The following is a 22758-nucleotide window of genomic DNA, read 5'->3' as shown; positions in this document are numbered from 1 at the left end:
TGTTATTCTGCATATCACTTCAGTCCTTTCAGTCAATTATCCTGTACTGAGCACCTTATTCATGTTAAGGCTGTAACCATATACTTCACACTCACAAGGTGATTCCTACAATCCTCTAGCACTGAACCAGAAATCCAAGAGACAATGGTCTTAGGAATCTTCCATTACAAAATGTAATTACCTCTGGTTTGAACAGAATGGAGCTCCATGTCATTTCTACTGTATGGTGAGTCAACCACCTAATAAGTTTGCCCTTGCTTGAAACAAACTTATTTTGGGCCACCACCACCCCCCAAAAAAACTCCTTGGAATGGTATGAGTCAAGTTGCAAATATTTATTTTTCATAAAAATAGAATAATTTATTTAATACTGTTTTTATTATAAATTGCAATTGACACATATTAAGACATGATTTACAAGTCACAGAGGCTATGTACATCTTAAACCAAGCCAAAAACAAATATTTAAGAAGATTTTAGCATCTGAATATAAATTTATTGGGGTATCCAATTTCATCATTATTTACATACACATTTTTTTGATGTAAATATTTCAGGGAGCAAGAAGTGATTGAAATTAAAGTGAATCAAGGTAACCAAGCAATTGGATCTGCTGATTCAAAAGCTCTGTTTATCACAGTAATGCATGCTTACTAAAGAAACAGCTTCAGGATGCCAAGAAGAATGAGTCAGTCAATTCCCAGGTCCATGATAGTTAATTGCTCCCTTGCAATAATTACCTACAAGGAGAAGCTCGGGCACAGGAGGCAAACAAGAGATGGATTAGGAGAAAAAAATTATAATCCCTGCTTGGCAAATCTGAGAGATGAATAGAGATGAGAGATGAACAAGGGATCAGGTGGATAAAAAGGATCAGAGATCACCAGAATGTCCTTTAGGGAATCGCGAGCTATTGCCAGGGATCAGGAAACCTAGCAACTTTGTCCACTTGGTCAGCACTCGACTGGATGACCCCCAAACTTCTCTACAACAGAGGGCATCTTTCCAATAGAAGAGACTATCTGCAGTTCGGGGTTGAACTGTGGAGTCTTTGGTGTTCTCTGAACCTGGTTGCTTGCTTGCAAACATTTCGTTACCCAACCAGGTAGCATTATCAATGCACTGTTGCATATTTTTATGGCACTGATGATACTACTACCTAAAGCAAGCGACCAGGCTCAGAGAGCGCCAAGGCTTCCACTGGGAGGTCTCTATCCCCTCCTGTAAAGCATAGAACTGTACCCTCTTTCAGCGTCATATAAGCGACTTGCAAAATATAGCGCATATAGCGACTTGCAGAAATCTGTTCCCCGCCTCCACCCCCGCATTTGAAATATTGCATTCCTTGTGGAAAGCCCTATTTTCGTGCCAGCGCACAGGGTCGCCTTCTTTCCACAGAGGAATGAATTGAGAAGCCGCGAAAGCGACGCAGCGCGCACCTTCTCCATCCCGCCCAGCACCGCCTCCTTGCACTTTCTGGAGCCTGAGCGGAGCACGTGGCCGGCTGCGCTTGTGGGTGGGCGCATAAGGAAGCCATCGCAGTCCTCGCTCCCGCGTGGCAAACTGCAGCTTATTTCTCGCACGCTCGTGGGGGTGGGGGGGAGCGCATGCTTATGCCGCACCCAACTGACCCGTTTGTCAGCAGATACTGTCCGGTTCTGCCATGGTTCGCGCAAGCATTAAGCTACCCTCGACACCTCCTTCCATTCTGCAATAAGCATAGAACGATGAGTTGGTGTATTAAAAATTCGCGTGTTAGAATTGCGATACATTTGCATATTCCCAGAGGCAAACCCTGGAAGGAAAGCGGGAATACGACAGCCGTTCAATGCAGGACTTGTTCCGCCATCAGCCCTTCTCAACCCTATTTTCCCCTGCAATCTTTGTAAAAACCCGCCTGAAACGCGACTTGTGATGGAAAGATCTTACATTTTTTATTACCTCGGCTCTTCGTGGGAGCAGAAGCTGAGAATGAGCGCTTTGGCTATAAATCAGCAACCCTCGAACTTCGATGCAACGAGTCAGCCGGAATAAAAAGGCAATAGTACTAGTTAAATTTGTTGGTGAGCATGTGTAGAACTCCTACTACTGCTTTAGTGCTCTGACTGGTTTGTGCATAAATTTTGAGATCGATTATTCGCTGCTTCGATCGCAAATATTTAAGGAAAGGCGCTGCTGGATTACAAGATTTCTATAGGGATAACCCCGTGTTGACTCGTTGCCGTAACCGTTTTACTAATAAGATTTCAGGATCCAGGAAAATTGTCGACGATGCTGAACAACATCTGAAGATTGATAAATATTAAATCCCGATGGGTGGCGCTATGAGCAGACCGTGATCGCTTATGCAGAAAATGTGAGATGGTGCTATGCTTATTTAGAAATGGAATTTGTGTAGATTGTGAACTGCAATATTAGCTTTATTTAGAAGTAAAGTGTACTGTAACTTAAAAAAGTAAGGTGGTTCCACTGGGGCTCGAACCCAGGACCTTCTGCGTGTAAAGCAGACGTGATAACCACTACACTATGGAATCCACATAGAAAATAATCTTAATGTAAGTGCCTTAATGTAAAGGCTTTCAAATTTGATATTGATGCAGTGTACACAGCGTTTTTAACAGTTCCTGAACTTATCTGAGACAATACTATTCTTAAATAGTAGTCGAAAACTACACCAGCAGCCTCTATAGTTTGAGGCTTTCAGAGGTTGTGCAGACCGTACTTTAGTTGTCAATAAATTTATTGGTCCGATTTAAGTTGCCCTTAATTAGAAATCTTTTATTGGCCAAGTGTAATTGGACACACAAGGAATTTGTCTTCAATGCATAAGCTCCCGATCATCATAATAAAATAAAATCATTTTTTTTTTACTGATAAAGCATTTTATGACCTGACAACCACATGATTGCTATTCCAGTCAGTAGGGCCTGACTGGTAAGACCTATCAGGGCTCCTGGTGGCTCATCAGGCTAATGCAGCCTGTTATTAACAGCAACTGCCTGCAATATTGCAGGTTCAAGTCCCACCAGGCCCAAGGTTGACTCAGCCTTCCATCCTTTATAAGGTAGGTAAAATGAGGACCCAGATTGTTGGGGGGCAATAAATTGACTTTGTATATAGTATACAATTGGATGAAGACTATTGCCTGACATAGTGTAAGCCGCCCTGAGTCTTCGGAGAAGGGCGGGATATAAATGCAAATTAAAAAAAAAAAACTACAACAAATCCCACACTTTGGGGAGATTCTGGGGCAGATCTTGATATAGGATCACTCTTTCTATAGCAATGCCAACACAATGGAAAAGACTCCCAGTGTTGAAAAGACTAGTTCTATTGATTTTCAAAAACTTTGAAGAATGAGCTACTGTGGATATCGTTCCTTAATTTGATGTCATTGTATTTATTAATAATAATAATAATAATAATAATATTTTAATTTGTATACCGCCCTTCTCCCGAAGGACTCAGGGCGGTGAACAGGCAGATAAAATATACATACATACAATAATTAAAAACATCCCTTAAAAAACTAATTTAAATGCCCAAAATATTAAAAACGTACTTCCCCATAAAATCACAGAATGTTTAAAACCCATCCAATAAAATAAAATCAGGCTAGTCCAGCCATACGGAATAAATAAGTTTTAAGTTCATGAAAGGTCCTAAGGTCAGGTAATTGTCGAAGTCCGAGGGAAGTTCGTTCCACAGGGTGAGCCCCAAAGAGAAGGCCCTCCCCCTGGGGGCCGCCAGTCGACACTGTTTGGCTGACGGCACCCTGAGGAGTCCCTCTCTGTGGGAACGTACCGGACGATGGGAGATAGAAGCCGGCAGTAGACGGTCCCGTAGATTGTTGTTGTTTGTTGTTGATTGTTATTGTTGTTTGTTGTTGATTGTTATTGTTGTTGTTTGCACTGTAAACTGTTGAATGTTTATTTTTTTAGAACAAATATTTTAAATTGTATTTTCAACAAAAAGCTGGTGAGAATCTTTGATTGTGGCAGCACAGAAATATGTTTAATAAAGTACAAAATACTTTATGTAAAGAATAAAAATCAAAATTGCTTTAGATCTGTATTTGGTAATGTTATACAAGCTGTAGCTTTGCTTTTCTACCCTAATTAGTTGTCTGACTAAAGAGGTTTATACATTCATAAATATAGTAAATAATTAATTTCTCAAGTGCAGAACAGTTGGTTCAAAAGGTGATTTGCTCATTCTAATTTCCTTTGAAGTGAGAGTACATCTATATATATTAGTTGAATTCCATTTGCTTAGCTATCTGATTGAAATAAACAAGCTTTCAGTGAAACTAATACCCTTCTTATCCTCATAGGGGCAAATTGGAATAGTTTGGGGAAAAGAAGTGTGTGCTACATTTTGACTGATCAGTCCTGAGACTGTCATTACACTGTCATCTTATTTTTGTTTTTGTGTCCCCCCCCCATCATGACTTTATAAAATAGTATCTGCTGCTTCTTTGAGTTATATTGGAAGCAAGATAAATTTGGACTATTGCAATATGTTGCACAGGAGGAAGTCCACGAAGATCATTTCAGAAGCTATAGTTGCCCAGAATGCAATAGTCTGATAAAGTAACAGGTAAATTTCATTTTAAAATTTTAGATTTAGGTTTTTAAAAACCCACCTTTGTTACTATATATAACAAGATGGCAAACATACATAATATGCCTTCCTCCCCGTTTTCCCCATAACAACGATCCTGCAAGGTGAGTTGGGCTGAGAGAGTGATTAACCCAAACTCAGCCATTTTGCCCAATTAACACCTTTACTTTGGGAATTGCACTAATGAGTAATTAGATCATATTTATAATTTATGGTGCTGATTGGCATGATTACAACCTACATAGCTGAGGATCTGGATATCGGGGGTTTTCAACATGCCTTCCATCCATCTAATTAGAGAGTTCAGTTTGTGTCCCTATTCTAAAATGGTTCTATTGCTTCCCCTTCCCAGGAACATCATCTCCTTAAAATCAGATGATTGCTAAGGCTTTTTGGGATAGGATTGAGATTTCCTCTCTGCTGTAAGCAAAGTAGCAAATTATTGACTCAAAAATACTTAAATACAAGCTAGTTACTGTTTAAAATCAAACCAATATTGTGGCAAAGATACAGCAAAATGGGGTACTTCATAGCTCTTTCATTACTATACCAAACTGGAGCAATCCTAATTATTTTCATTCTAGAGCTAAAGCTTTACAAAGCTATGGTTCCAAATATATTTTCTCTCTCTGTTAGTCTTTTAAAGGGCTTTGAGATACTTTGCTATTCTTACTTGCGTCAAGGAAAGATAGCATTATCTCTCCCCTAGAAAATACACTTTCTCTGTTCTTTACTTTTGTAAAGTGTTTCTTTCCATAATTAAGTCTCATCTCATACTTCAGTCTACTATGAAGTAGACCTTTCTCTCTTAAGATTCAGGAAGCTTGGTAACAACAGAGGTACATTAGTGGGCCTGGCTGTTTGAACTGTTTTTCCTATCCGTAGTAGAGCCCTTTTTTTCCAGACTGGATGAGAGAGAGGAGTTGTTTACCTATTCACTTCTACTATGCGAAATCTGGATGTGAGATCTATATATATAAATGCAAAAGAGGTAAACTCCTGAGGAGGCAATTGAAGGGTCTATTGATTTCATGCAGTATTCCATGCACTCTGTCTGGAAACAAGAATTGTTTACAAAACCTCTTGATGCATTGAAAGAAAGCAGGTAATTTTTGGGTGATTTGTGGGGGAGGGCAACTATCTGTTAATTTTGCCTGGAGATGGATTAGTTTTATTTGTCAAAACAAATCCGCCTATGTTGAGAAAAGAAATACACAGTCCAACAAACTATGATGCTACACACCAGTTTTAATTCTATTGGTGCAGCTGGAATTTGTCTAAATAAATGTTTCTGAAATATGATTTGGATCAAGAGAAATTGTGATAGAAGATGATATTGGTGGAATGAAAGGTAATTGGGAGCACGTGTTCGATGTCTGAAAGCGATCACGTGCTCCGGCCCCTCAGTCCCTACCCGTTCCTCGGGCGGCTATGATCCTCAGAGCTTGGATCTTCGGCTGATGTTATGTAATGCCCGGTCCGTGGCTAATAAAGCTCCCCTGATTTGCGATCTTATTCAGGGGGAGTCCGCGGACCTTATGGGCATTACGGAGACCTGGTTGGGTCCAGAAGGGGGGGTTCCCCTTGTTGAACTGTGCCCTCCAGGTTTCCGAGCATTTCATCAGCCGAGGGCCCAAGGTAGGGGTGGGGGGGTGGCGGTTGTCATTAAGGAAGATCTAGAGCCGAGGGAGGCCACTGTTCCTCAGATTGCCGGCTGTGAATCCTTTTATGTACGGTGGGGCCATAGGAATCAGTTGGGCTTGTTGATCGCGTACCTGGCTCCTTGCTGCGTGACCACAGCCCTGCCTGAGCTGTTGGAGGTACTTGCCGCTGTGGCGGTTGAGACCCCCAGACTTATAGTCATGGGGGATTTCAACCTACCATCAGCTGGCTTGCTATCGACTGCAGCTCGGGAGTTCCAGGCTTCCATGACGGCCTTGGACTTGATTCGAGTAAATGATGGCCCTACGCACATGGGGGGAGGCACGCTGGATCTGATTTATATCTCTGGACATATGATGATCTGGAATTAGATGCTTTAGTAACAGAACCAATGTCATGGTCCGATCATTTTCTCCTTCGCCTAGACTTCCGAACCGCCACTCACCATCGCAGGGAGATGGAACCTATACGTTGGTTCCGTCCCAGGCGCCTGATGGACCCCGAGAGGTTCCTGATGGAGCTTGGGCCATTCCCTGAGGATCTGGCCCATGGCACGACTGAGGAACTAGTCGTGGCCTGGGAACAGGCCACGGCTGGGGCCTTGGACTGTGTCGCGCCTTTGCGGCCTCTGACCCGGCGCAAATCTCGTCCGGCCCCTTGGTTCTCCGAGGGGCTGAGGGAGATGAAATGTCGGAGAAGACGCCTAGAGAGCACCTGGAGGTCCAGTCGCTCCGAAGCTGATCGGACACTAGTTAGGTCCTATTCTAGGACCTACCTAGTGGCAATGAGGGAGGCGAGGCGTTCTTACGCCTCCACCCTCATTGCGTCGGCAGATAACCGCCCGGCCGCCCTGTTTCGGGTGACCCGCTCCCTCCTTCATCAGGAGGTGCGGGATGACCCTTTGCAGGGACGAGCTGAGGAGTTTAGTGGTTATCTATACGATAAAATCGCTCAGCTGAGGGACGGTCTGGACAGAATTTGGGATGATCCAAGTGAGGGAGAGGAGACACGTCTTGTTGAGCCGGTTTGGGATGAGTTTGACCCTGTGGCTCCCTAGGACGTGGACAGGTTGTTGGGGAGGCTTCACGCCACGACATGTTTACTGGACCCGTGTCCTTCCAGGCTGGTACTGGCCACTCAGGAGGTGACACGAGGCTGGCTCCAGAGGATTATCAACGCTTCTCTGTTGGAAGGGGTTTTCCCTGCCGCCTTGAAAGATGCGGTGGTGAGACCCCTCCTCAAGAAGCCCTCCCTGGACCCAGCTATTTTGGGTAATTTATTTATTTATTATTTATTTATTTATTTATTTTATTTGATTTTTATACCGCCCTTCTCCCGAAGGACTCAGGGTGTTGTACAGGCATAATAAAACCGACAATACAATATACAAGTTTAAAATACGATTTAAAAAACGTATTTAAATTAGCCCAGTGATTAAAATTTACCATACTAAAAAAACCCGTTTAAAATTAATAAATTTAACATTAAAATCCCAATTTAAGCCAGCCCCGCGCGGATAAAAAGATGAGTCTTGAGTTCGCGACGAAATGTCCGAAGGTCAGGTATTTGGCGTAAACCCGGGGGAAGCTCGTTCCAGAGTGTGGGAGCCCCCACAGAAGGCCCTTCCCTGGGGCCGCCAGCCGACATTGTTTGGCGGACGGCACCTGAGAAGTCCCTCTCTATGGGAGCGACGGGTCGGTGGGAGGCATGTGGTAACAGCAGGCGGTCCCGTAAGTACCCAGGTCCTAAGCCATGGGCGCTTTAAAGGTCATAACCAACACCTTAAAGTGCACCCGAAGGCCACAGGCAGCCAGTGCAGTCTGCGCAGGAGCGGTGTTACATGGGAGCTACGCGTAGCTCCTCTATAACCCGCAGCTGCATTCTGGACTAACTGAAGCCTCCGGCGCACTTCAAGGGAGCCCCATGTGAGAGCATTACAGTAATCCAAGCGAGAGGTAGCAGGCGCATGAGTGACTGTGCATAAGGCATCCCGATCAAGGAAGGCGCAACTGCGAACCAGGCGAACCTGGTGGAAGGCCCTCCTGGAGACGGCCGTCAAATGGTCTTCAAACGACAGCCGATCATCCAGGAGGACACCTAAGTTGCGCACCCTATCCTTTGGGGCCAGTAACTCGCCTCCAACAGCCAGCCGCGGCTGCAGCTGACTGAATCGGGGTGCCGGCATCCACAGCCACTCCGTCTTGGAGGGATTAAGCTTGAGCCTGTTTCTCCCCATCCAGACCCGTACGGCTTCCAAACACCGGGACAGCACTTCAACAACTTCATTGGGGTGGTCCGGGGTGGAAAAGTACAGCTGGATGTCGTCAGCGTACTGCTGATATCTCACCCCGAAACCACTGATGATCTCACCCAACGGCTTCATGTAGATGTTGAACAGCAGGGGCGAGAGAATCGACCCCTGTGGGACCCCACAAGTGAGGCACCTCGCGGTCGACCTCTGCCCCCCTGTCAACACCGTCTGTGACCGGTCGGAGAGATAGGAGGAGAACCACCGATATACGGTGCCTCCCACTCCCAATCCCCCCAACCGGCGCAGCAGGATACCATGATCGATGGTATCGAACGCCGCTGAGAGGTCTAATAGGACCAGGGCAGAGGAATATCCCCTGTCCCTGGCCCTCCAGAGATCATCCACCAATGCGACCAAAGCTGTCTCCGTGCTGTATCCGGGTCGGAAGCTGGACTGGAACGGGTCTAGATAGACATCTTCATCCAGGTGTTGGGGCAGCTGTCGCGCCACGGCACTCTCTACAACCTTCGCAACAAAGCGAAGGTTGGAGACTGGACGATAATTACCTAAAATAGCTGGGTCCAAAGAGGGCTTCTTAAGGAGGGGTCTCACCACCGCCTCTTTCAAGGCGGCAGGGAAAACCCCGTCCAACAAAGAAGCGTTGATAATCCTCTGGAGCCAGCCTCGTGTCACCGCCTGAGTGGCCAGTACCAGCCAGGAAGGGCACGGGTCCAGTAAACATGTCGTGCCGTGAAGCCTCCCCAACAACCTGTCCACGTCCTCGGGAGCCACAGGGTCAAACTCATCCCAAACCGGCTCAACAAGACGTGCCTCCTCTCCCTCGCTTGGATCATCCCAAATTCTGTCCAGACCGTCCCTCAGCTGAGCGATTTTATCGTATAGATAACCACTAAACTCCTCGGCTCGTCCCTGCAAAGGGTCATCACCTCCTGATGTAGGAGAGAGCGGGTCACCCGAAACAGGGCGGCCGGGCGGTTATCTGCCGACGCAATGAGGGTGGAGGCGTAGGAGCGCCTCGCTTCCCTCATTGCCACTAGGTAGGTCCTAGAATAGGTCCTAACTAGTGTCCGATCAGCTTCGGAGCGACTGGACCTCCAGGTGCTCTCTAGGCGTCTTCTCCGACATTTCATCTCCCTCAGCCCCTCGGAGAACCAAGGGGCTGGACGAGATCTACGCCGGGTCAGAGGCCGCAAAGGCGCGACACGGTCCAGGGCCCCGGCCGCGGCCTGCTCCCAGGCCACGACCAGTTCCTCAGTCGTGCCGTGGGCCAGATCCTCAGGGAATGGCCCAAGCTCCATCTGGAACCTCTCAGGGTCCGTCAGGCGCCTGGGACAGAACCACCGTATAGGTTCCGTCTCCCTGCGGTGGTGAATGGCGGTTCGGAAGTCTAGGCGAAGGAGAAAATGATCCGACCATGACATTGGTTCTGTTACTAAATCATCTAATACCAGATCATTTAACCACTGTCCAGAGATATAAATCAGATCCAGCATGCCTCCCCCTGTATGCGTAGGGCCATCATTTACTCGAATCAGGTCCAAGGCAGTCATGGAAGCCTGGAACTCCCGAGCTGCCGTCGATAACAAGCCAACTGATGGCAAGTTGAAATCCCCCATGACTATAAGTTTGGGGGTCTCAACCGCCACAGCAGCCAGTACCTCCAACAGCTCGGGCAGGGCTGTGGTCACGTAGCAAGGAGCCAGGTACGCGATCACCAAGCCCAACTGATTCCTATAGCCCCAACGCACACAGAGGGATTCGCAGCCGGCAATCTGAGGAACAGTGGTCTCCCTCGGCTCTAGATCTTCCTTAATAACAACCGCCACCCCCACCCCTACCTTGGACCTCGGCTGATGAAATGCTCGGAAGCCTGGAGGCACATCTCAACAAGGGGACCCCTCAGGGCCCAACTAGGTCTCCGTATGCCCATGAGGTCCATGACCCCCTGAATAAGATCACAAATCAGAGCCTTATTAACCACGGACCGGCATTACATAACATCAGCCAAGATCCAAGCTCTGAGGATCATGGCCACCGAGGAACGGTAGGACTGAGGGCGAGCACGTGATCGCTCTCAGACATCGAACACGTGCTCCCACAACTCGAGCACGGCCCTCCCCGCCATATCTGCCTCTCCCACTTACTACAGATCGAACAGCCCTCTAAACCTGGAACGCCCTCCCCTGCCTTCAGACAAGATGGCGTGATGTCACGAACTAGCACAGGGCTGGATCCTCTCACGGGTCCTCCCCCACCCACCAAATCCCTCCCCTTAAAAACCCTTATTTAAAAACTATAAAAACCCCACAAATTCTTCTTGGCAATGCCACCTCTCTGGGTCCCAAGACCCTTCATGTAAGCCCTCGATAGCTTGAGGGATTCCCGAGGCGGGGAACCTCGCAGTCGTAGTAGTTCGGCAAATGAATATCTCATGGAGAAGTTGTCCATACAATTGCGGAAAAGTGTCCATCCTTAGCCGTCGGAGATGTTATCGTCGTATCCAAAAAAATCGCCGGGACCCACCCTTAGATAGATAACCATGTGGGTCCTAGTCCGTAGGAGTCCGTGGGACCACAAGCTAAAAAGGTCTCCCTCGAATTCCCGGTTACGCATCCTTAATTGAAACGACTCCGCCGGTGCCCTCATGCCATCCATGCCTCCCCCACTAAGCCGGCAGATCAAACCTCCGTGGGGGAAACGCGATGTTCCAGTCCATGCAGGGAGGGGGCGATGTTCCTACCCCCCCATTTCGACAGGCCAAGGAAAAAGTCAGCAATGGGGGAGACGCGGTGTTCCAGTCCAAGCAGGGAGGGAGGGAGGGGGGGGGCGATGTTCCTACCCCTCCAAGTTCTTACCCCTCCAGGTTCCGTCCCAGCAAGCACAATTAGCAGCAATCCGAATCACCCGGTATCCAGCATACCACCTTCAATGCCCTCCGTCGGTGTTCGGAATGCTCCTTTGTTGATATCCTTCCACGGCCCGAACAGCCGAAAAATCAGCTGAATCATGCCAGGCGTCTCTTCAAACCCCCCCCCAACATGGCCGCCGCCATTCGCTGCTCCAAAACCTCTCCGGCTCCGTACTCGGCAGCCGAGAGTTCAATGAGGCCCCGGGACCTCACTCTCGGCAGCCGAGATGATCGTAAATGCGGGACCAGAGCGCAGGCAGCTAGGCAAGCGGCTAAACGGCATCACGGCCCAAGGACTTTCTGACCGCCGTCTCCATGAGTTTCAAAACGCCGCCATAACGCACATGCGCAGAAGACTAAATTATCATCCAGTCTCCAACCTTCGCTTCGTTGCGAAGGTTGTAGAGAGTGCAGTGGCGCGACAGCTACCCCAATACCTGGATGAAGCTGTCTATCTAGACCCGTTCCAGTCCGGCTTCCGACCCGGATACAGCACGGAGACAGCTTTGGTCGCATTGGTGGATGATCTCTGGAGGGCCAGGGACAGGGGTTACTCCTGGTCCTATTAGATCTCTCAGCGGCTTTTGATACCATCGACCATGGTATCTTGCTGCGCCGGTTGGGGGGATTGGGAGTGGGAGGCACCGTGTATCGGTGGTTCTCCTCCTATCTCTCCGACCGGTCGCAGACGGTGTTGACAGGGGGGCAGAGGTCGACCGCGAGATGCCTCACTTGTGGGGTGCCGCAGGGGTTGATTCTCTCGCCCCTTCTGTTCAACATCTATATGAAGCCATTGGGTGAGATCATCAGTGGCTTTGGGGTGAGATACCAGCTGTACGCTGATGACACCCAGCTGTACTTTTCCACCCCGGGCCACCCCAATGAAGTTGTTGAAGTGCTGTCCCGGTGTTTGGAAGCCGTACGGGTCTAGATGGGGAGAAACAGGCTCAAGCTTAATCCCTCCAAGACGGAGTGGCTGTGGATGCCGGCACCCCGATTCAGTCAGCTGCAGCCGCAGCTGATTGTTGGAGGCGAGTTACTGGCCCCAAAGGATAGGGTGCGCAACTTAGGTGTCCTCCTGGATGAACGGCTGTCGTTTGAAGATCATTTGATGGCCGTCTCCAGGAGGGCCTTCCACCAGGTTCGCCTGGTTCGGCAGTTGCGCCCCTTCCTTGATCGGGATGCCTTGTGCACAGTCACTCATGCGCTCGTTACCTCTCGCTTGGATTATTGTAATGCTCTCTACATGGGCTCCCTTGAGGTGCACTCGGAGGCTTCAGTTAGTCCAGAATGCAGCTCCCACGTTACGCGTAGCTCCCACGTAACACCGCTCCTGCGCAGACTGCACTGGCTACCTGTGGCCTTTCGAGTGCACTTTAAGGTTTTGGTTACGACCTTTAAAGCGCTCCATGGCTTAGGGCCTGGGTACTTACGGGACCGCCTGCTGTTACCACATGCCTCCCACCGACCAGACGCTCTCACAGAGGGACTTCTCAGGTGCCGTCTGCCAAGCAATGTCGGCTGGCGGCCCCAGAAGGTCCTTCTGGGGGCTCCCACACTCTGGAACGAGCTTCCCCCGGGTTTACGCCATATACCTGACCTTCGGACCTTCCGTCGCGAACTGAAGACACATCTTTTCATTCGCGCGGGGCTGGCTTAAATTTTATTGATTTTAAATTTTCTATTAATAATTATAAATGGGGTTTTAGTTTATTATATATTTTAAATTTTTAGGCTAATTATAAAATAAGTTTTTTAATTTGCATTTTAAATTGTATATTGTATTGCCTGTTTTTACTTTGCCTGTACACCGCCCTGAGTCCTTCGGGAGAAGGGCGGTATAAAAATCAAATAAATAATAATAATAATAATAATAATTAATTATTGTTGCATTTAATAGGATCTTAAAATGCACTTGTTAATCATCCCAAAATTGAGATTCCTTTGTATTTCTGGGTGCTGTTAGCTTATATATTCAGCTGCATATGCAGGGATTTACCTGCCCACTTGGGCCCACAGAATGCTGTATATTTCATGGCTGTGTTTTGTGGAAGAAGGAATGGTAACAGATCAGGGGTGGGTTCCAAATTTGTTTACTATTGGTTCTGTGCGCATGGCTTGTTTGGTGGGCATGGCTTGGTGGTCATGTGACTGGGTGGGCTTGGCTTGGTGGTCATGTGACTGGGTGGGCGTGGCTAACTTGATGTCACTCATGTCAAGGGTTAGGGTGCCTGGCCTTGTGGACTTCAACTCCCAGAGTTCCTCAGCCAGCGAAGCTCCCAAAGTTCCTCAGCCAGCAAAGCAAAGCTGGCTGAGAAACTCTGGTAGTTGAAGTCCACAAATCTTAAAGTTGCCAAGGTTGGAGACCCCTGCCCTAGGGGAACAATCCATGTTGCTAAAACAAACAAACAAACAACCCATCTATTACATCTGTTTTAGGGGAGGAGGTTCAATTCATCGCCCAGTTAAAGACTGAAATGAAATGCTCCAGGCTGACAGCATTGCTTCTATTGACATTCGGTTCTAGATCAGATCAGGCTTTTTTTTTTTTCTGCATGAAGGAGGAACACGGAGCGAATGAAAATAAAGAGCCTTCAGCCTCTGACTGAAGTGGCCATCTCCGGTGCTGGATGCTGGATATGCCTCTTATTTTCGTCTGACTGCTCCCTCTTTGGAGCAAGGGTTGCTTTTTACAGCATGGTGAGGAACAACAAATAGCATCTGTTGCCTTGGCGGCGGCTGCTGCTGCTACTGCAGAGGTCCAGCAAAGCCTCTTCGAAACGTCATGTTCACTCAGGGATGCTTTCTCTTTCCCCTCCCCAAGCCTGTGGAGGAAAAGGCTGCAAAGCCCTCCAGGCGGCAGCAGGAGGGGCAAAAGAAAAAAAAATGGCTCAGCCTCTGAAGCCTCTCGAGGGAGACATCCGTGTGTGTGGGGGGGCGGGGGGGCGGAGGCGAAGGCGAAGGCGAAGGGAGCCTGGCAGGTAACCATGGCAGCTGCGAAACGAACAGCCCCTTCTACTGCTGTTGCCTCTGTCTCTTCCTTCTCTCTGCTAATAGAAGTTGGAGAGAAAAAGGCAGTTGCTTCGCTGGGCGTTTCTCCATGTTTTCATCCCAAGACAGCAGCAGCTGCCACCCCCCATCTGCCACAAGCATCACCTTCCCAACAGCTCCAGGCAACGGCAGGTGGGGGGGGGGGCAGCCCTCGGTGCCCTGGGAAAGCACAGGCTTTCCAAACGGGACTTAAAGAAGTCTGACTAAAGCGCAGTGCTCTGAAAGACTTTCTCTCCCAGGCAAGAAACAGCAGCTGCTGACCTGGAGAGCACATGATGGCATCCTCTACGTGTTCTCCGGCAACCGGTTTTCTCTCCCCTGCTCTCTTGCTGGGAGAGAGAAAGAGTTTTTTGCAGCACTGTGCTTTGGGGACCCATCCAGAAAGCCTGGCACAAAGAAACAGCCAGGTTGAAGACTGGTACTTTCAGCGCCCACGAGGAACCGCTCCTTAGCCCCAGTCATGCATTTTTAAGCTTGGGCTGCTTGGAATAAAAAGCTATTGCATGAAAACACATGGCTGGGGCTGAGGAACCGTTCCTCATGGGCGCTGACTTGCCTTCCCTTCTACCACCAGTCATGGGAGGAAGAAGGTAAGGTTGTGAGCCCGGTGGGGATGTGGGGGTGCGGCAAGCTAGGCCACAGGCAGCTCAGCCTGGAATGGAGCCGGGCTGAGCTGTGGCAGTTTAGCCAGCCACACGAGCCCAGCGGAGACGGTGGGTGGAGCCACGGCAAGGTAGGCCATAGGCAGCATGGACTGGAATGGAGCCATGCTGGGCCATGGCAGCTTAGCCAGCCACACGAGCCCGGTGGAGACAGGAAGGGCCATGGCAGGCCACGGGGACGGGGGGCTAGTGCAACTGGCATGCTTACCTGAAGGTAGGAGGAGGCAGCTCAGTTGGGGCGCAGGTCAGGCAGACTGTGCGCATGCGCAAGTACCACACAGTGTGCTCTGCCACCCGGAAGGTGAAGAGTGACTGGGCAGGGTGAGTGGGCGGGTCGAGCAGCGATTGGGTGACCGGTTCAGGAGCATGGCCAGCCAGCCATCCTTACTGGTTCGGCAGCCGACGGCAAATTATCGCTACCGGATTGCCCAAACCAGTACGAACCGGTAGGAACCAACCACTGTAACAGATGCTGCAACTAATAGCACAGAGCAGAAAGGAAGTACACCTGTCACAATGCCCTCGTTTGCCATCATAAAAAGACACACCTTTTTCTCTGTTGCATCTGATTGTGCTACTCAGAGGAGATCTGGATTGGAATATAGTAGTGCCTCTTTCATTTTCTTTGTTTGAAATCTGACAGTTTTGATTCACTTTTTAATTTTTTTTTTATTATTTACATATAAGTATATCAAACACAGTGTGACTGTCCTGGCGTTTCATCCGCCATAGAAACCAAAGTGAAAGACAAATAAAATAACATATATAAACTTACACAGTGCTAGTCTTATACAATTATTTTTGACCAACGTTTTCATTCTAATATATATATATAATATCTCATTTCAGGTCTACTTAGCCTAATTTTTCCTTGTTCAGACTCCCACCTCATATTTCCAGTCATAGATAAAATCTATTCCACTTGTCATAATATTCTATCTCTCCTTTGTTTTTTGCTTTGTTGGTGGGTATATTCTTCCCTCCATTGATACAGTTTGGCCGCGCAAATTCATTGCTTTGTCCAAGACAAAAAACCAGGAAGTCCCACCTCCTCTTTATAGTCTCTGCAGATGTCACTGCATGACAATCATTACTTGGCTTTATCCCAATGCTGCTTCTGCTGCGCGCGCCGGTCACGTCTGCGCAGTCTTGCATCACTCCAAAACTGTTCTTGGGGCGTTGCCAAATCAGAAGAAGGCTCAAGAGAATCAGGCCTTGCCGGCCCCTCCTCCTCCCTTTGAGTGGGTGCCAGGGAGGGAGAGGGCCCAAGAGAAGCATGGCTTGCCAGGTCTTCTCCCTCACTTTCTGAATCATCCGAGTCCAGGAGTCCGGGTCCAGGAACCTGGGTCACAACACTATCCCTCACCGCAGGGCCCTTCCCCCGGGGCTGACGATCGGGATGCGGTCGGGCTGGGTTCTGCTCATGGAAGGCCTGCACCAGGTCAGGGGCATGAACGTCGGAGGCATCTACCCAGGAGAAATCAGTCCCGTATCCCTTCCACGCGATCAAATATTGGAAACGACCCTTCAGCCAGCGGGAGTCTCGTACGCTGTCGACTTCTTATTCCTCCGACCCGTCCTCGGCGACAGTGACGGGTGCTGTTGGGCACCGAAGGGGACTCGGTGTGGCCTCAGGAACCAGAACGGACCGGTGAAAGACGGGGTGTATCCGCATGGATCGTGGCAGGGTCAGTCGGTAGGCTACTGGGTTGATGACTGCCTCGACAGGGAACGGGCCAATGAATCGGTGGTCCAACTTCTTTACTGGGCGGTCGGATGAGAGTGTTTGGTGGAGAGCCACACCCGGTCTCCAACCGCTAGCGGGGGCGTTGCCCGTCGGGAGCGGTCGGCGGACCGTTTGTAGTCCTCCTTTGCCCGATCCAGCTGCTGACGTACCAACTGTTGGACCGCATGCAATTCCGTCAGGAAGGTCTGCGTTTCAGGAACAGGAGAGTCCGGTGGTGCCAGAGGGAAGAGCCGCGGATGGTACCCCACATTGGCAAAGAACGGGGTCATCTGAGTAGAGGTGTGCTGAGAGTTGTTAAAAGCAAACTCCGCCAGGGACAGATAATCGGCCCAGTTTTCCTGTTGCTGGTTGATTAAGCAACGGAGATACTGTTCCAGGGTACCGATGACCTTCTCTGTACCCCCGTCGGTCTCCGGATGGTGCGATGACGACAGACACACCTGCACCTCCAACGCGGCCATCAGGCTCTTCCAGAAGCGAGCTGTGAACTGACCTCCGCGGTCCAAAACCACCCTGTCCGGTAGACCATGGAGGCGGAAGATGTGCTGCAGAAAGAGACGGGCCGTTTTTGCGGCTGTGGGCATTCCGTGGCATGGGATGAAGTGTGCCGTCTTGGTGAGCATGTCCACCACCACCAGCACCGTGGTGAACCCAGAGGACGGTGACAGGTCCGTCAGGAAGTCCATGGAGATCACCCCCCAGGGTCTGTCGGGTGTCGGCAAGGGCTGGAGGAGCCTGGGAGGGGCCCCCGTGGCGGCCTTGGCTTGCCGGCACGGTACGCAGGATGTCACGTAGGCATGTACATCATGTCACACTCGAGGCCACCAAAAGGTCCGTGTCACCAGGTGGAGGGTCTTGAAGAACCCAAAATGTCCTGCTGCAGGGTTGTCGTGGCACTGGGTCATGACGAGGGCTCGGAGTAGTCCTGTGGGCACATATAATCGCCCCCCGAAACTTGAGTAAGTCCTCCTCCAAGGTCCAAGGAGACGTGGGGCCCACCTCCGCTCTCCTTTGCTGCGACCAGGCGTCCTGGCGCTGCGCCTCTCACACCTGGGCCCGCAAGTCCACTGGTTTCCATGCTTCGGCCAAGGCTTCTGCCGGCAGCACCGTCCGTGGAGGAAGGGGGTCCTTGGCGCAGAGGTACTCTGGCTTGCGGGACAGGGCATCTGCCCTCCGGTTGTGACTGCTGGGAATGTAGGTCACGCGGAAGTTGAACTGGGCAAAAAACAACGACCACCGGATCTGCCGCTGGTTCAACTTCCAAGCTGTGGTGAGGTGCTCGAGATTCCGATGGTCTGTTCGGATCTCCACCTGATGTCGGGCCCCCTCCAGAAGGTGTCGCCAAGCCTCAAATGCAGCCTTGATAGCCAGCAACTCTTTTTCCCAGATGGTGTAGTTGCGCTCGGAAGGATTGAGTTTCCAGGAGTAGTAAGCGCAGGGAAAAAGTGTGCCACCATTCGTCGGAGCCTGTAGCAGCACCGCTCCCAGAGCCACATTGGACGCGTCCGTTTCCACCACAAAAGGCCGAAGCGGGTCGGGATGCCTCAGGAAGGGTTCCGTGACGAAGGCTTTCTTGAGGGCTGTGAATGCTTCTTGCTGCGGGGGACCCCACCGGAACGCAACCTTCTTCCTGAGGAGCTGGGTAAGTGGAGCCGTCAGTGTGGCGAAGCCCGGGATGAAGGTCCGGTAGTAGTTGGCGAAGCCCAGCAGGTTCTGAACATCCTTCACCCAACGAGGGGCTTCCCAGCTAACAAAGCTTCTATTTTGCATGGGCCCATGGCTATGCCCTCGGGCGAGATGATATGCCCGAGGAATTCTATGGAAGTCCGGAAGAAGATGCATTTCTCCAGCTTCGCATTGAGTTGTTGCTCCCGCAAGCGTTGCAGAACCAGACCGACGTCTCGAAGGTGGCTTTCCCTGGACCGGGAGTAAATCAGGATGTCATACAGGTAGATAACCACGAACCGATCCAACATGTCTCGGAACACGTCGTTTATGAAGTGCTGGAAAACGGCGGGAGCATTGGTCAACCCAAATGGCATGACAGTGTATTCGTAGTGTCTGTATTGGGTGCCGAATGCCGTCTTTCATTCGTCTCCTTCTCGCATCCGCACCAGGTTGTAGGCCCCCCGGAGATCGAGCTTGGTGAAGATCATGGCCTCCCGCAACCTCTCCAGCAGCTCCGGGATGAGCGGCAGGGGGTAGTGATTCCGCACCGTAATGGCGTTTAGCAGGCGGTAATCACAGCACAGGCACAAGTCTCCTGTCTTCTTCTTCACAAAGAGGACCGGGGCCGAGAGAGGGGACTTTGAAGGCCGGATGAACCCTCGGGCCAGATTTCTGTCCAGGAAGTCCCTGAGAGCGGCCAACTCGGGCTCCGACATGGAATACAGGCGTCCCACAGGCAGTGGTGCGTTGGGCAGAAGGTCCACGGGGCAATCGTAGGGCCGATGCGGGGGTAGTCGGTCCGCCTCCTTCTCGCTGAATACGTCGGCGAAGTCCATCAGCTCAGGAGGCAAGGTGATGGCAGTGGTGGGGACGTTCTGGCCGGCACAGGTGTGGCGGATGTGGTCGACGCACTGCAGACTCGGGAAAGAGATGGCGTTCCGTGACCAGGCCACCTGAGGATCGTGGGTCCGAAGCCAGGCCAACCCAAGGACCAAGGGAAAATGAAGGTCCGCCGTGACATAAAACTGAATCGCCTCCTCATGGTCCCCAATAGTCAGGCGCAAAGGCTGGGTGGCGAATTTAATGGGGCCGGACACCAGTTCTCGTCCATCAATTGTCTCTACCTGCATTGGAGGGTCCACCGGAACCACGGGGACCGCAAACTGGGTCAAAAAGGCCTGGTCCATAAAGTTTGTTGTGGCCCCTGAGTCCACCAGTGCATGCGCCTGGAGCCCATCTGACTGGTTCCCCAACCATATCCGTGTGTCCAGAATCAGATGCCGAGGGGGCCCAGAGTCTACTTCCGCAATGTCCAGTGGGGGCTTAGTACGTGCCCGACCTAGGGTTTCCCCGAGGTCAGGCCTGCTCCGTTTCCTAATTGGTCACGCTGTGATTCGGGGACCGGCGTGCGTGCCCCATTTCGCTTTCTGGGGCAAGAAGCGGCGAAGTGGCCGGGCTCCCCACAGTACAGGCACAATCCCCCTTGGCGCCTCCGGTTCCGCTCCTGGGCTGTCAGGCGAGGTCTGGCCGCTCCCAACTCCATGGGCTCTTCTGCAGTGGTTACAAAACGTGGGGCGACCCAGGGTGCTGGTGGTGCAGGAAGTGGGGGTGCAGATGTCGACGGCAGGTCCCGGGGGGGTGCGACGGGACGGTCGCCATTGCAGACAGGCGTCGAGGCAGAAACAAAGGGGCACCAAGTTGTCGAGGGTCCGTGGCGCCTCCACCCGGGCCAGCTCGTCTTGCAATTCCTCTGAGAGTCCTTCCTGGAACGCGTCCACCAGCGCTGCATCATTCCAATCAGAGTCCTGGCACAAAAGACGAAATTCGGATATGTACTCCTGCAGGGGGTGTTTCCCTTGACGGAGTTCCTTAAGGTGCCTGGTTGCTGTCAGCATTCGAACGGGGTCCTCGTACATGATGCGCAGGTGCTGCCAAAAACGCTGTTGGTCTGCCAGCAGGGGGCTGTCCTGGAGCAAGAGGGACGTGGCCCATCGAGCAGCCGAGCTGGAAAGAAGGTTAATCACAAAGGTCACCTTAGCCCGGTCGTCTGGGAAATCCTCTGGCCGCATAGCCATGTAGAGCTGGCACTGTCCCAAGAAGGTCGGGAACATCTCAGGCTGCCCAGAAAACTTATCCGGCACAGTTATCGGGCACTTGCGACGAGGAGGAGGAGTGGGAGGGCGGGAGGGGGCTGCAGGCACATTCCCGGCAGCAAGTTGGCCTGCCAAGTGAGCCACTTGCTGCTGGAGCTGTTGATTAGCCGCTTGTAGCTGCTGTAACTGCTGCTGTACCTGCTGCTGGTCCATCTTTGGTGGAAGATGTTTTAGTCGGGGTCTTGGACAAAATGTTCTGTTTCCCTCCCCCCAATACTCCCAGCAAAGAGTCAGTCACAGGCCTCCTTTTCTCGTTTTATTTACATAGATAAATGTCTACCCACGGGCCTGCCAAGTTTCTGGAGATAACGAGGCAATTATAGATAACGAGGCAATTATAGATAAGGCCAGAATTACTCACGAATATATTCTTCCCTCCATTGATACAGTTTGCCCGCGCAAATTCATTGCTTTGTCCAAGACAAAAAACCAGGAAGTCCCGCCTCCTCTTTATAGTCTCTGCAGATGTCACTGCATGACAATCATTACTTGGCTTTATCCCAACGCTGCTTCTGCTGCGCGCGCCGATCACATCTGCGCAGTCTTGCATCACTCCAAAACTGTTCTTGGGGCATTGCCAAATCAGAAGAAGGCTCCAGAGAATCAGGCCTTGCCGGCCCCTCCTCCTCCCTTTGAGTGGGTGCCAGGGAGGGAGAGAGCCCAAGAGAAGCATGGCTTGCCCGGTCTTCTCCCTCACTTTCTGAATCATCCGAGTCCAGGAGTCCGGGTCCAGGAACCTGGGTCACAACACATATAGAGAAAGATTTTTTTTCCATTTTCCTGTTTCCTGTATTGTCTCAAGTATAAAGATATGTACATCAGAACACCTCGTTGTTCAGTGGGTTATATTTGCACAAAACCACTGATCCTGCGCATGGTGGCTGTACACCGCCCTGAGTCTTCGGAGAAAATATGAATAAATAAATGATTAAACCTTTTCTGTTTGATCCTGGAATTCCTTGTCAATCCTTTGAATTCCATAACACCATGGCAGATGCAGATTAGATGGCAGCAAAGGATATTAAAGCAGCTAAGCTAGTAAAGAGGTTTTGTTCCAGATACCCAAAACGACCAAAGAAAGACATATATTTTTTTAAAAGGAGGAGTTGTTCACACTTACATATGTTTGTATTTATTCCAGATGTATCCTTCTTTTAGGGGGTCAGCATGTCAAGAGTGATTCATTCTTTCACCTAGTTATTTTTTCGTTCTCAGTTTGACAACAATCAGGATAGGGGCGTTTAGCATGTCTGGGGTGGGAATGGAATTCCAAGACTCCGTCTGCAGATCGTGAGACCCTGCTGCTTTCACCCAAGGTCACGCCGTGTAGGTGTTTGAACAATGCATGCAGTTCCCATAACAAAAGGATTCAATTGGACAATGCAATAAACTGAGGGGGTTGGTCAATAGGGGAAACTTAAGTTTAACTATGTGAGCTTTTGCATAGCAAATTCAGAACTGGTTTCACTTCTTCTGTGCCAATGAAGTGTATTCAATAAAGTTTTACTTTTTAGGAGAAACAATGTCCCAGGAGTTCCTTTTTTGGATTCACTAGCTGGACAGTTGACACAAAAGTAACATCATGGCAGTTTTAAAACAGTTGTGCTGGATGAGTTCTATTCCAATTCAGAATCCTAAAGGCTTGGAGGCTGCTCTTCTACATAAGCCCATCTAAACATTTTTAAAGGATCTTCTTCAGGTGCTTCTCCTGAATGTGTATAAGGAGGTAGTCTGTTGAGATGCTCTTTAGAACATTCTACTAGATAAATTTGCATTAATTGACTGATGTTATGGGCAGAGACCAAGACAAATATACTGAAAGTCAGTAACAACAAACATTGTAGATAAATGAATGTTTCTGCTTACATCAGCTGGTTATCAAAGTTACCAAAACCACTAAAACAAGGACAATGGGAATTGTAAGAAATTTAGACTTTTCTGGAGATATCTTTTGTTCTGACCTAGTGTGAGAATGGGTTCAGAAAAGTGTTACTAGATCAACTCACCACAAA

General features: G+C 50.0%; 1 protein-coding gene and 1 non-coding gene across 2 annotated transcripts in view; both read right to left on the bottom strand.

Annotated features, from left to right (window-relative positions):
* RS1 (retinoschisin 1) overlaps nucleotides 1-1676 on the bottom strand; it is a gene marked incomplete at its 5' end in the record, with an annotated part of 101479 nt that extends 99803 nt beyond the window's left edge. The window contains one exon of the mRNA XM_058186238.1: nucleotides 1632-1676. Within this exon, the coding sequence (XP_058042221.1) occupies nucleotides 1632-1676 (45 nt within the window). The remainder of the gene's footprint in view (nucleotides 1-1631) is intronic.
* A 785-nt stretch (nucleotides 1677-2461) lies between these two features.
* Nucleotides 2462-2535, bottom strand: TRNAV-UAC (transfer RNA valine (anticodon UAC)). The gene has a single exon. It is a non-coding gene; the product is annotated as a tRNA-Val (tRNA).
* Between the last annotated feature and the right edge of the window lie 20223 nt (nucleotides 2536-22758).

The sequence above is a fragment of the Ahaetulla prasina genome, chromosome 5 (genome assembly GCF_028640845.1).
Source record: "Ahaetulla prasina isolate Xishuangbanna chromosome 5, ASM2864084v1, whole genome shotgun sequence".
Taxonomy (NCBI): Eukaryota; Metazoa; Chordata; class Lepidosauria; order Squamata; family Colubridae; genus Ahaetulla; species Ahaetulla prasina.
The sequence above is the reverse complement of the archived record's forward strand: the minus strand, read 5'-3'. Positions and strand labels throughout refer to the sequence as shown.